At 36.6% G+C, this 13,743-nt stretch overlaps 1 protein-coding gene across 15 annotated transcripts in view; it reads left to right on the forward strand.

Moving 5' to 3' along the window:
- Positions 1–1,226: 1,226 nt before the first annotated feature.
- Positions 1,227–13,743, forward strand: part of synj1 (synaptojanin 1) — a 33,943-nt gene continuing 21,426 nt past the window's right edge. For 9 of the 15 annotated variants that reach the window (XM_083569011.1, XM_083569021.1, XM_083569019.1 and 6 more), the window contains exons 1-11: positions 1,235–1,326; positions 5,117–5,270; positions 5,634–5,720; positions 6,006–6,273; positions 7,950–8,175; positions 9,017–9,100; positions 9,259–9,309; positions 10,866–10,927; positions 11,570–11,666; positions 12,971–13,146; positions 13,572–13,653. In XM_083569011.1, coding sequence (XP_083425137.1) covers positions 5,147–5,270; positions 5,634–5,720; positions 6,006–6,273; positions 7,950–8,175; positions 9,017–9,100; positions 9,259–9,309; positions 10,866–10,927; positions 11,570–11,666; positions 12,971–13,146; positions 13,572–13,653 — 1,257 coding nt within the window. In that variant the 5' untranslated portion in view covers positions 1,235–1,326; positions 5,117–5,146. Of the gene's footprint in view, positions 1,327–5,116; positions 5,271–5,633; positions 5,721–6,005; positions 6,274–7,949; positions 8,176–9,016; positions 9,101–9,258; positions 9,310–10,865; positions 10,928–11,569; positions 11,667–12,970; positions 13,147–13,571; positions 13,654–13,743 lie in introns of all 15 variants that reach the window. The other 6 variants (XM_083569022.1, XM_083569025.1, XM_083569015.1 and 3 more) reach the window with 2 other exon arrangements.

The raw sequence follows: 13,743 nt of genomic DNA on the forward strand, positions 1-13,743 counted from the left end.
CAATATGTAGCAACATTAAGTAAATAATTTAATCTAATTACTACCTAATATTAAAATGATAATTTAGCATAATAACCATCAACTATATTTTATGCTTAAAATTTGCTATTATATTGTATTTGGATTGTAGTTTTTATCAATTGGTATAGTTATTGTAAACAGGATTTTTTTTTTTTTTTTTTTAATCCCATTGTCAGTCAGCCCTCGTGGAGCAGGGCCACCTGTCAGTCAATCTGTCACAGTTAGGACAAAGTCAGTGTGTGAAACGAGACCTGTATTTTATTATTATTATTATTATTATTATTATTATTATTATTATTATCATTATTATTATTATTATTATTATTATTATTATTATTATTATTATTTACCAGTACTGTATTTATGTATCTATGATAGGTAAAGCAGTTGCTGCCCCCCAATGGCACTGGAATGGAGGTACTCAACATCTCTTGGTCTTTTACACAGCAATAGTAAATTAATATTTTTTTTTTTTTTAATTATTTTTTTACAAATAATAAAAAAAAACCCTGATTGCGCTTGTTAAAATTATATTTGTCCTGATTAAATGCATGCCATTCGTTTTACATAATGTTTGTTTTTTAATGTTTGTATTTTTATCTCTATTTTTTGCTGATCCGGTCGCTATTCTATACATTTTTTAAAAAAGTGAAACTACTGGATCCTTGTATCGATGATTATTATAAGAGCTGCCCGCACACCAAATACAGTATATTGTATCCCACACTACAGTATGATCATTAGGATGCTGTGGGCGGAAATGATGTCACAAAACACGCGGGGTTTTTTTGGAGGGAGGAGTTTCTGTAGTCAAATAGTCCAACCGTCCAACCACCGGGGCCGGGAAATCTGGCTCTTTGCTGTGTCTAATCTCAAACAACAGTCGACTTTTCAGGCAAAAAAAATAATTAAAAAGGTCCATATTTTATTTTATTTATTTTTTTAAATAAAATCTTACTCTACCTTCTAGTGAATAAAATATCGATTTATTAAGAATTATTCACAGCCATTTAAGGTAATAATCACTTTGTCTAATATACTTCTCTGTAAACTTGTAGAACACACACGCTAATACACAGTGAACTCTTTCTGTCACTCTTACACACGGTTTAGATGTTGAAAAAAGGTTTCAATAGAAGCCTTTACCCTAGAATGACAGCATTGTCTATTAAATAAACCCGGGCGGTTCATCTTTGCGAGTCGACTCTTATCGTTTTACCTAAAAGAGTCGATTCAATGAGCCGATTCATTAGTTGTCACTAACCGGACACGACTTCGGAGCGGGTGGTGGCACAACATTGGCAGGTAGAGAAGCTGATCGTTATATATTTCATGTTTGCACTAAATCTGAATGTCGTGAGTCGTGAATGTGTTCTAAACGCTGTTGGTGGGGAGGATCGGGGCTGACATGTTGGGGGAAAAAGCTTAATGTGTTGGTGTAGGGTGAATGGATCGTGCAGAAGAGGTTCAGTAGTGCGTTTTCAGGGAGAGATTGGCCTGACTCTCAGAAATCCCACACTGCTGATGGATTTCTCGATAATATTAGCTCTTTTTTGCAGCAGCATTAGATAACCTTACCACACTGATCATTCGATCAGTGGTCGTCTAACCGGAAGAGAATATAAGCTAGCAAATCGAGCTAAGCTTTCTGCCCTATTTACAAACAACTGGAAAAAATCATACGGATAGAAGCCTATTAAAATGAATATCAAAGACCTCACTCACAGTTAATATGTCCAAAACCTGCGTATACTAAAATAATCTTACTTCCTAAACCGCTGTGTTCAGTTTATTTATCTAGTAGGTTAGTTATCTATTAGTAAGGTTAGAATATTGACATGCTAGCTTCCTGCTGCACCGCTAATACAGACTGCTTTATCATGATTTCACCGGCTTGACCGTTTCCAACCCTGAAATGTGATTATTTATCAGATTGCAGCAGCAGCATTTATGATATTTCTGAATCGTATACAAATAAATTCAAGGTGTAATCATTGATCGTGCTGTAAATCCACACGCACACAAGCCACTGAATATTAATAGCGGTATTTTTACTTGACGTGATCAAATAAACCCTGTTTGCGTTCTGACACGATTCATGAAAGCTCATCTAGTTTTAGATCTGATGAAAGACTGATCAATGGATCCTAAGGAAAATTCCCTGCTATGAGGATGCTTGAGATGACAGCTCTTTGATTGTGTTTGTTCACCTGCTGGATCTGTGTGTGTCGAGCTACAGTGAACATCAGGCCCAGTACAGAGACCAGGCTTAGACCAGGTCCTAATCCCTGTACTGATCTTAGATCAGGACAATAACCCCCTCATAGGTATATCCCTAATGAGCAAAACAGTGAGAACAGAGGCAAATATGAGGAAGAAACCTTGAGAAGAACCAGATTTAAAGAGGAACCTTCCTCATCTGGGTGGCACAGAATGTGTATTCATAATAGTTTCATCATTTAATCAGTGATGGGGCCTTAAATGTAGAACTGTTCATGCACATTGCAGACTTAAGTCACTGTAGAAGGCTGTGTATAGTAATTACAGTCCAAATTCATCCTCATGGTTTTTGAGTTGCTCAGTAACTTTATTCTGTTTAGTACAACAAACGTAAAGGGATCTTAGTCTTTCTCAGGAAGAAATTAGATCAGTAGGAAGAAATGTGCATTGTTACATAATGTACATTTAAAGCTTTACTTTAAAAGGTAATTGTGATTGAATTATGTACATTACATTTATTTTATTAAACGTGCTATATGCACATTTCTATGTACGTTTATATATTAAAGATACAAAAGATGAGCATACACTGCAACTCTAAGGATCAATGCAGTCTGGTACACATCTGTAGATCAGTGGAAGTATGAACAGGGTATAATTAAAATCACAAGACATTTATGAATATGTGCATTATCAATATGATTGATATCAAAAAGACCAATGGACCAAGAAAAATGTGCAATTTAAGGTGTGCAAATAGATTCTGTGTGGGCAAATCGATATAGATATAAATAATAGATATCTACTGTTAGCAGTATGTATTTTATAATACACCCTTTTTCGACGCTCTTTTTTAACTAATTAAGACCTAAATAAACATTGTTTGGTTCTCATAACTTAAATAGGCAAAAACAAGATAACAGATTTAATTTTGTACTCATTTTGTCCAAAAACTTATCTAATATTTAGATAATATTCAGTCACATCCTTTTATTCTGTAGCATGCAAAGCCACCTTTAGCAGTTTTCAGTAGGAAATTATCTGTCTCGCACATTGTTTTGGAGAAATTATGGCCTGCTCTTCTTTCCAACATTGCTTCAGTTTGTTGTATGAGGACCATAAAAGCACAGCTCATTTCACCCCTTTTTCAATGGGATTGAGGTCTGGATTTTAACTGGCCATTCCATTTAGCCTTGTGCTTAGGATGATTGTCATGTTGTGTAACACAATTGCAGGCAAGATTAAGTTGCTGGAAAAATGGCTTAAAGTCTCAAGAATATTGTGGCCAAAGATGGAGCTCTTTATTATCTGAATTTTGCAGCTTTTATTATTTTTTTTATTATTAGCTTTATTATTATAGCTTTTTTCTTATCTTTATTTTCTTAATGACTATAAGTTTGCCAGGTCCTGTGACTGCAAGGCAAGCCCAAATAATCATCCTTCAGTACCATGCTTGACAGTTGGTAGGAAAAGCATTAGGCAATGTTTGATGACCAAACATTTCCACCTTGGTATTATGGACATAGACATTGATTTAGGACCGTTGTGGTTTGTTTAAGTACAATTTTCCAAACCTAATCATGCTGCCTTATTCTTTTTGGCGATGCTTTTTGGAGATGCTTTATTTTAGACACCTTATCATGAAAGCCTTAATTCTGCAGTCCTTTTCTGATTAATAATGGGCATATGATTGAATTGAATGGGTTTTAGAGGCCTGTAAGTCAAATGATGTAGCTTTTGAGGACTTCTTTATATCTCTGAGCATTCTACAGTCTGACCTTTGGATTGATTTTGCTGGGTCACCCACTCCTGTAAAGACTGGCAGCTTTCTAAAGGACTGTCTCCTTGTAAAGAACCATTCTCACTGTAAAATGGTGAATTTCAGTGTGTAACCCTTCACATGCTGATGAGCAGCAACAATTGCTTCTCTGAGGTCATGCCTGATGTCCTTTCTTCTTGGCATGGTGCAGAAAGTGCTCGAGTGCTCGAGTGCTCTAGAACACCAAACTGCCAGAAGGTCTGCTTCTATTGAGGTTGTCATCATTTCTGGTAACAGATGACATTAACATATTAACAAGGTATTATTTATTCTCAATGATTCTGGCTTCTGAATATTGGTTTACATTTTGTAGGATAAACTGCCTATATATTTATTTATAGAAATGGGTGAGGACCATACAATTGTTATTTAGCTGGTTATTTAGTAGAAACAGAAGTAATGAAGAACAGAATACTTGTTTCCCATTAGAGAAAGTGTAAAAATTATTGTCACAGGGTAATGACAACCTATTGGGTATTTATCTCTGTGTGGGCTTGGCTGGGATATATTCGTCTGTATCAGTCATGCTAAATCTCATATGTGAAAATATTCGGATTATTCATTCATTCATTCATTTTCTCCCGCTTATCCGTAATTCGGGTCGCGGGGGCAGCAGTCTAAGCAGGCCCCCGCCTTCGACTGCTGCCCAATCCTCACAGCACCGTCCCTTACGGTCCCTCCTGCAGGTGGTGAGCCCACGGGAAGGCGGCCCCACGTCTCGCCGACGTCACGGACCTTGATATTTCCCTCGTAAGGGACCCCCGGAGCATAGAGGGTTAAGGGCCTTGCTCAAGGGCCCAAGAGTGGCAGCCTGGCGATACCGGGGCTTGAACCCCAGACCTTCCGATCGGCAGCCCAGCGCCTTAACCGCTGGAGCCACCACTCCCCCATATATTAATATATAATAATATTCGGATTAATGATGTTTTTATTGTTTTTTGTATAAAGTACATTTTAAGAATGTCTGTCTGTTTTTAAAGAGAAAAAAAATGTCAGCCATCATTCAGATAAGATCTCATACATTCCTTCTCAGATGTCACTGTTTCTGATTAACAGGTTTGAATCCAGTTGTGTCAACCATCAGCCATGGCGTTCAGTAAAGGATATCGCGTTTATCACAAACTGGACCCGCCACCTTACAGCGTAATTGTAGAAACCAGGAATCGTGACGAATGCTTGATGTTTGAGTCTGGAGCTGTGGCTGTTCTGTGTAAGCGAATGTTTCATCACCACAAACTCTGCATGCCGAGTGTGGAGACACAGTTTGATTTACCATGATCTAATTCTTTTATTACAAAAAAAGATGCATTGAAAATATATTCCAAAATGAGTAATTTTGACACTTACACAGGATTTAAAATGTAGGTTGTGTTATTCACTAAAGACTGTAAAATTCTATGTTGCCATCTGTTATCATTTGGCTGATGCTTTTATCCAGAGCAATTCGCACTTTTCTCAGTTTTATACACTGAGCTGAGGTGTTGGGATTTAAACTCACAACCTTCTGGTCCAAAGTCAAACATCTTAACCACTGAGCTTCTACTTCCCTATTGCTGTTCATTAAAATTTTTAGCGGCTGCAGAGAAAGAATCTGTGAAGAACACTTACACCAAGATGCTGGATGCTTATGGCATTCTTGGAGTTCTTCGGCTTAACCTTGGTGAGTGAGGACAGTCTTCTGGATTAACTGGACCAGAAAAACTAAAAGCACTACAGAAAGTATTCAGTTTTTATAAAGATATTTGCTTTCCTGTTTTAATTATTAAAATCATTATGCTTTTAGGGATTTCTTTTAAGGATATTACTGACAAAAACTAAGAGGCCATTGTGTGTGATTAATTATAATCCAGTGATATTTGATCCGGGCATTTTTCAGTGCCTATTTTTTTTTATGTTGACTGGCAACAAAACTGTTTTTTTTTCTTATTTTTATACATACAATTAGGAGACTCCATGCTGCATAGTTTGGTGTTAGTGACCGGGTGCAGTTCAGTGGGAAAAGTGCAGGATTCAGAAGTGTTCAGGGTCACTGCCACAGATTTCATCTCCCTGAAGAATGATCCTTCTGATGAGGACAGGATTGCAGAAGTGCGAAAGGTGCTAAACTCTGGCAACTTTTATTTCGCCTGGTCGTCCACTGGAGTGAGTATCGACCTGAGTCTGAACGCACACCGCAGGATCCGAGAAGACACTTCAGACAATCGTTTCTTCTGGTATGTTCAGCGGTTTCATGAACTGGAGATATAAAATCATGAACTTTGCTTGAAGGTTTAGTTGTTTTCTAAACGACGGTGGTAAAAATAGCCCATGTGCATTGGCCTGAATAGTACAGAGAATGTGTAGACATTAAGTAAATGGTTTCCTGGGTGTGGTTTGTATTTGCATGTTCTGTTAGATTACTTTGACAACATTTTTCACCCCACCTTAGCAGATAAGGTTCAGTGACTCTTTTGAATGTGTCAGAGCCTAAATCTTTTAACACAAGTGAAACTCAGAACTAGACATTTAGAAATTCTTCATTGCTATTTTCTTGTTCTTGCCACAGCTTGTCTGCAGAAAGCACTGCCTGAACACAGTTCTCTTAAATTTGTTTCCTTTTTTTAAACTATCCTAAAGTTAACTTGCTGTCATCAGTTCTTCACTTCCTGACTTACAGGCCAAACACAAACACAGTCTGTTCTTTATCTTAATGATTTTTTGAACGCTTCCATCATGCAAATAGCTCTAAAACCTTGAATCTTTGTTTTGTTGCATTAGTTGGTTGGTTGGTTGGTTTGTTTGTCTTACATTAAAGGGAATCTTTATACTGACTTCTTTTAATGTATTGTAGCAACATGGCCAATTATTTTTTCTTTGTTTTGCAATATCATTTGAGTTTGTGATTACAAAATGAACATGAGATGAACCTTTGTTTTGAACCCATACATTTTTTTAAATATTGGAACATTGGACTGACAGGTGTCTATTCTTGGTTTGATTCCTGGGTTTTACCTTTGAAAACTTGAGAGCTGTCCACTCGAGAAAAGCAAGCCATTTTAATGACGAGAAAAGAGGAAAAATCCATCCATGGAACCATTAGACATGCATTGAGCATAGCCAATAGAGCAATTTGGAAAATTTTGAAAAAGATGAAACCACTGGTGTGTAACCAGACATGAGAACATAAAAATAGTGGCCATACCATAAGATACTCACCACTCATCCACAGTAAGAATCAGAAGTCCAGTTTGGAATTTGCCTTAAAAGTTCTGGGAAAAAAAAGACTAACCAAAGTGTGAAGAATGAAAGGAACTGCTTATGATCTTAAGCACAAGAGGACATGGATTATTCACAGTGGATGAAGTGTCATGGCTTGGGATCCCATGGTGCTTTCGAAAATGAAATACTAATGATTATTGATGATGTACCTCATTATATTACCAACAGAATAAATTCAAATATCTACAGAAATGTTGCATCTACAAATTTACAAAGAAATTTAATTTGGAGGAACTTCATAATGAGGCATTTTACCCACTGATGACTGAAGGGAGAATTCAACAGTTTGTTGATAGCAATTGGATGCTTACTTGATGAAGTTAGCAAACGATATTAAACCAAATAGTAAATAGTATTTTAGTTTAATATACTTTAAAATTCTGTTTACCTAAAATAAATTGCAGTGTTTGCCACCAAAGTTTCTGTTATACACCTCTTTTACAAGTTTAACACACCTGTATGTCAATATGTATATTATCATATTTTGATCTCAAAACCAAATGTCTCAATAAACAGCAAAAAAAAAAAAAGAATAGGCATTGTCATTTTGGTACTTTTCGAGGGTAATACAATTTTTATTTTTATTATTTATTTCATGTAACTAATTATGTATTTTGTTCGACTGAATTAGGAATCAATCCTTGCATCTGCACCTAAAGCATTATGGTGTGAACTGTGATGACTGGCTCTTGAGGCTGATGTGTGGTGGAGTGGAGATCCGCACCATCTACGCTGGCCACAAGCAAGCAAAAGCCTGTGTCATCTCTCGCCTCAGCTCTGAGAGGGCAGGCACACGTTTCAATGTGCGTGGCACTAACGATGATGGCCAGGTGGCCAACTTTGTGGAGACCGAACAGGTGGGCTATTTTGATTTTGTCGTGGGTATTACACTTTATTTATTAAGTATAAGTTAACATATGTTTTTACAGTTCCTGTCAAAATGTTTGGACACACATCTTGTTTTTTGAGACAAACATTTTTCTTTAGTTTATATGAAGCAAACTAGATAAAGGGCAAAAACACATAAGAATTGGACAATTGATGACTAAGAAAGTTGAAGCGGAGTAACAATCTGACATAACCAAAAAGCTTATGTAAGATGGAGAACAAAAGAAAAGAGGTTATCAGACTGCCTCACATCCACAGTCAAACATAGAGGTGGAAGCTAAATGGTTTGGGGTTGTTTTGGAGCAGGGAAGGTTGGAGACTTCCTGGTAAACAACGTGGTTACTTTTTAATACTTTAGCACTATGCAGTTTAATCTGGACTGCAGCTAATTAGAACCAACTATTGCATACAACAAGACAATGACCTGAAGCATATGTCCAAGCTCTGTAAGTGTTCTTTAGAGAGCAAACAGTAGGTTAGAGGGTTATTTATTATCTTAATGTCTAACTAGCAAAGAAAACAGCAAGTTTGACAAGAGACATGACAAAGTATTTCAGCTGAATGTTTGAGGAACTAACTGTCCGGATGACACGAGTGTATGAGGCTGTTATTAATGCTAAAGTTTTTCAATGAAAATAAAGTTTAATATCTGTACATTTATATATTTGCTGATCAAAGTAAATCTTCATACTGTCAAATTACCTAGTTTGTTGCATATAAACAAAAGGAACATACCTGTATCTCAACAAAAAAAAAAAACACAGACAATTTAATTTGTAATTATGTGTAAATTGTTTGTTCTACCTGCAGGTTATTTTCCTAGATGATAAAGTCTCTTCTTTCATTCAAATCCGTGGGTCTATACCATTGTTCTGGGAGCAGCCAGGTATACAGGTAAGTACATGGACAATTTGCATGCCTCTAATGTGTCATGTTTCACCTGAAATAGGATTTCAGGCTAATAAATTACTACTGAATAAATTCAGTAAAGGTCACTGACTCACTGCAGACATTGACCACCTTGTTCATGTTGTTGGAATAATTCTGTCCAGGGGATTTTTTCACATTTAGGCACAAACAGGAAGGACACAAAAGGCAAACTGGTATTTTCAAGCTTGGTTTCATATTCGACTTGGTGTATGGTCTATAAACATTTGCTTTTTGTGCAATGTCAGTGGTAAAATGGATGTTTATCTATATATCTTTATAATTAGACAAATTAGTTTAGTGGAAAGCATTTAAATAGTGTTACATTTATTAGGTGTCCAGTCTTTTAAAATTAAATATAATAATGCATTTCCACTGACATTGAGAGGTCATGGCTTTACATGTGCTATTTCAGTGGGAATTTGGGGAGGGCATCTTTTACTTCTGCCTTTTTTCTTGCTCAAAATCTGATCCTGTGTTGGGCCATTGTTTATAACTGCAAGCATATATAAGAAGCATGATGTGTTTTTTCAAAAATCCAAGAGTAACCTGAGATGCTTTGGATTTGGCTGCTAAGATAGCATTAAGTATTTATGAGAGAAACTTGCACAGAGAGGACATGCTTACAGGAAGGTTAGACAGTCATGCTAAATGACAATGGTAAACTAACACCAAGTTCATTCCAGTCACTGTTTTCACCAAACACAAAGCATGCTTGGAAATAGTAGTCCTTTTTAATTATCTCTCTGTAATATAATACAGCCACGTATTTAATTATTGGCACATATCATGAATATGAACGACAACACAACACCTTCAATGAGTGATGTTTTAAGAGTTACCAAATGGGGATGCTGTACAATCTTTTAGTATCTAAAAGGCTGATTTGACTATTTCACTCCATTTCAGCTGCTGATCTCCAGGGTTTTTTCACAAAGAACAGTCTCTAGATTCACAGGAAATTAGCAGTTTCAGAAATATTCAAACTACCCATTCCGGGACCAGCATCCATCCACCATGAAAGTCACAGATATGACACTTTTTCTACATTCTGATGTTGGATGTGAACATTAGCTATATATGAATGATGATATATTGTTGTGCTGCTACAACATAATGGCTGATTAGATAAATGCATGCGCTTACAGGTATTTGTAAAAAAGTGGGCGATTAGTATATATGTTAATTTGTTATGCTGTTATGCATTCAAATCCTAAGATTTTTACTTGTCCCAGTAACAGCAGCAGTTGAATTGTTATTGAAGGTTCTGGTGTAGCTTTTACCATGTGACCAAATATGACAATAGTTTAGTTTACAAAACGCAGTAGGTTTAAGACTGAAAACAATCATTAGAAACAGGGAGGTGGTTTAAAGGATTTAATATCATGCAGCTTTGTTTTGTTTGTGGGATCATTGTTTTACTGAAGCAATTTTGGGAAGAGAATCAGCAGTGACCATTTCTGTGTGTATGTTGGTGTATATTATAGTATGTGCTTTGTCTCTTTTTGGCATTTTGAGGCTGTCATTCAGCAAGCTGGTGAACTGGTGAATGTGTCTCTTTCTCCATAGAAGAAAATTTCCCACACACGCAAATATAACTAGCCTGACATTTGCCTTTGTTTCGCTTTGGTCCAACTTTCTTTTGATTCTGTCTTTTTTTCTGTGTCCTTTGATATTCCTTATTAACGTTACGTGTGCTCTGCTTCTTTTTGTGCTTCGGCCATATATAAAGGTTGGTTCCCATCGAGTCAAGCTGTCCCGTGGATTTGAGGCCAATGCACCGGCTTTTGAGAGGTAATTAACACATGCTGCTCCCTGCTGGAACACTGCGGCACAGTCGCACGATGACATCATTGTACCGTCAATGTCAAATGAGGAAATACACCCTTTAGCATTTCCACCAATAAAGAGAAGCTTAACTTTGTACTGTAACTTATACTGCCAGGCAACAGCCTACATTTTAGTTTTTTTGTCTAAGTATCCAAAAACAAGGAATTAAAAATATTTTTTAAATGTTTCTCTTGCAGGGACTTTTTTTATTTTTTCATTTGACCACATGAGATCTAATCATGTTAGAAAATGGCAAAATCTGTATTACTCCAATTAGGCACTTTTACAACACACATTAATGCTTTACATGCCTTAATAAGCTTTTTTTATTGTTATTTAGTATGTTATTTATCATTTAGTTTGGATTATTTTTCTATCATTATCTGCAATTTAGTCTTACTACCTGATCCATTTTTGGTATTTTGAGTAACATAATTATCATTACTTTTTTACTCACCTTTTCCTATTTGTCTTTTCATCGAAATTAACATTTATTGATTTGTCTATATTTTATCGCTTAGGCTGTTTTTGCTACTTAGCTGCTCCTAATTAAACCTAAACATGAAATTGTCTTCGGTCATGTGATTTTATTTATTTTTTTTTTAGGCATTTTACAGCTCTGAGGAGGCTCTATGCTAAACAATTGATCATTAACCTGCTGGGAATGAAGGAGGGGGAGCACATGCTTAGCAAGGCATTCCAGGTTAGCTATTGCTTTTTCTTTCCTGTTATTGTAATGAAATAATATTCCATTTCTCTCTCTCTCTCTCTCTCTCTCTCTCTCTCTCTCTCTCTCTCTCTCTCTCTCTCTCTCTCTCTCTCTCTCTCTGTATACATACATGTGTGTGTATATATATATATATATATATATATATATATATACACACACACACACACACACACACACACACACACACACACACACACACACACTACTTGGACCTCCTTTTGCCTTGACGGACCATTGTCCAAGTTTTCTCCAGTACATTCCAAAGATTGTCAATGGGGTTAATTTCTTAGTGGGGCCAAACCATGTGGGAAAATGATGTCACATGCTACCTAAACCTCTTTTTGACAATTTGAACTTAATTAATCCTAGTATTGGCATTTTGGAATATGCCCATGCCACCAGGAAACAAGAAATTAAATGATGGAAAACTTGTGTATTCAGTATATTCAGGCTTGTGCGGTAGACACTAGATTTGATGGGTACATCTACATTGCGTTTCTTCTCGCACTGATGCACCCATTACTCGGAAAAGAATAAATCTGGACGCATTAGACCACATGACCTTATTGCTCCCAAGTGTCCAATCTTCCTTAGCAAATTGAAGCTTTTCCCCAATTTGCCTTACTAATAAAGCATTCGTAAGGTCACACAGCTTTTTAGTCCCTTTAATTCCTTGAGTTCTTTTTGTGCTGTATGTGTAAAAATGCTTTTACTATTATACATTACTGTGATGTCTACTGTTGTTTTTCAATAATGTGTTAGACAGTTCTTAGCCCAATACTTATAGTTTAAGCATTTTTCATCAGCATCAGTGTTTCTTTGCTTAATGCAGGCCAATTGTTTGACCATTTTAAAACATCTTTGTGTAAGATCTCTTCCATGGCCACTACTCACGGCATTAGGTAGAGTCAAATAGCTTGTTGTAGCTGAAACATATTAAACCCTGAAGGATCCAGTGGAGCGTTTACCAATTTGGGAGGGTGGTGACTCTTCTTTTAACCAGGCAGTAAATGTCAGATGCAGCATTATAAAAATATGAGGTGAAGAATCTAAATTAATATAGGATATATGCAATTATAATTTGCCTATTATTATTATTTAGATAGTTGCATGTAATCTATCAAATCATAGAATAAACTTGCATTCAAGCATGTATTTTATATTTGTGGGATGGGATCTGAAGAGTTTTTTTTTTGTTTGTATTTGGTTTTCTCTAAATGTGTTTAAAGTTTTATTAGTCTAAGTTTTGATAACTCATGTCCATTGGATCCATCCAGAGTCACCTGAAAGCGTCCGAGCACGCAAATTCTGTAAAGATGATCAACTTTGACTACCACCAAATGGTGAAGGGTGGGAGGACGGAGAAACTGCTGACTGTGCTAAAACCACAGATCAGCAAGTTCCTGGATGAATGTGGCTTCTTCTATTATTCTGCTGAGACTGGAATTGAAAGGTATGTTTATACACTCTTGTTTAAAGGGTTTCCATAAGGTTCCCTGGTGGTCTAGTGGTTAGGATGCGGCGCTCTCACCGCTGCGGCCCGGGTTCGATCCTCAGTCAGGGTACCAACCCCAGCCATTAGGGTTGCACAAGCCTTAGTGCCGGTCCCGAGCCCGGATAAATGGGGAGGGTTGCGTTAGGAAGGGCATCCAGCGTAAAAACATGTGCCCAATCAAACATGCGGATGGTCTGCTGTGGTGACCCCTAATGGGAGAAGCCGAAAGAAAGTTGTTGTTTTTTAGTTTAAAGGGTTTCCATACACTGTTTAATGTCTTTTGGTAAAGAGCATTTATGGGTTTTTTTTTTATCTTTTTTGGAATTACAATTTGGCAAGCCCAAATGTTAAATGCAATCTATTTTTCTTCCTTTTCTTCCTAGATGTCAGACTGGGACTCTTCGAGTCAACTGTCTGGACTGTTTGGACAGGACAAATAGTGTCCAAGCCTTTTTTTCTCTTGAGGTTTGTTAATATAGCAATTTATTAAGCAATCCACACCACCATTTCTTTCCATTTAAATTAAAAATATCAATGATTTACCTGGGATGTGGA

This window comes from Silurus aristotelis (assembly GCF_946808225.1).
Source record: "Silurus aristotelis genome assembly, chromosome: 18".
Lineage (NCBI taxonomy): Eukaryota > Metazoa > Chordata > Actinopteri > Siluriformes > Siluridae > Silurus > Silurus aristotelis.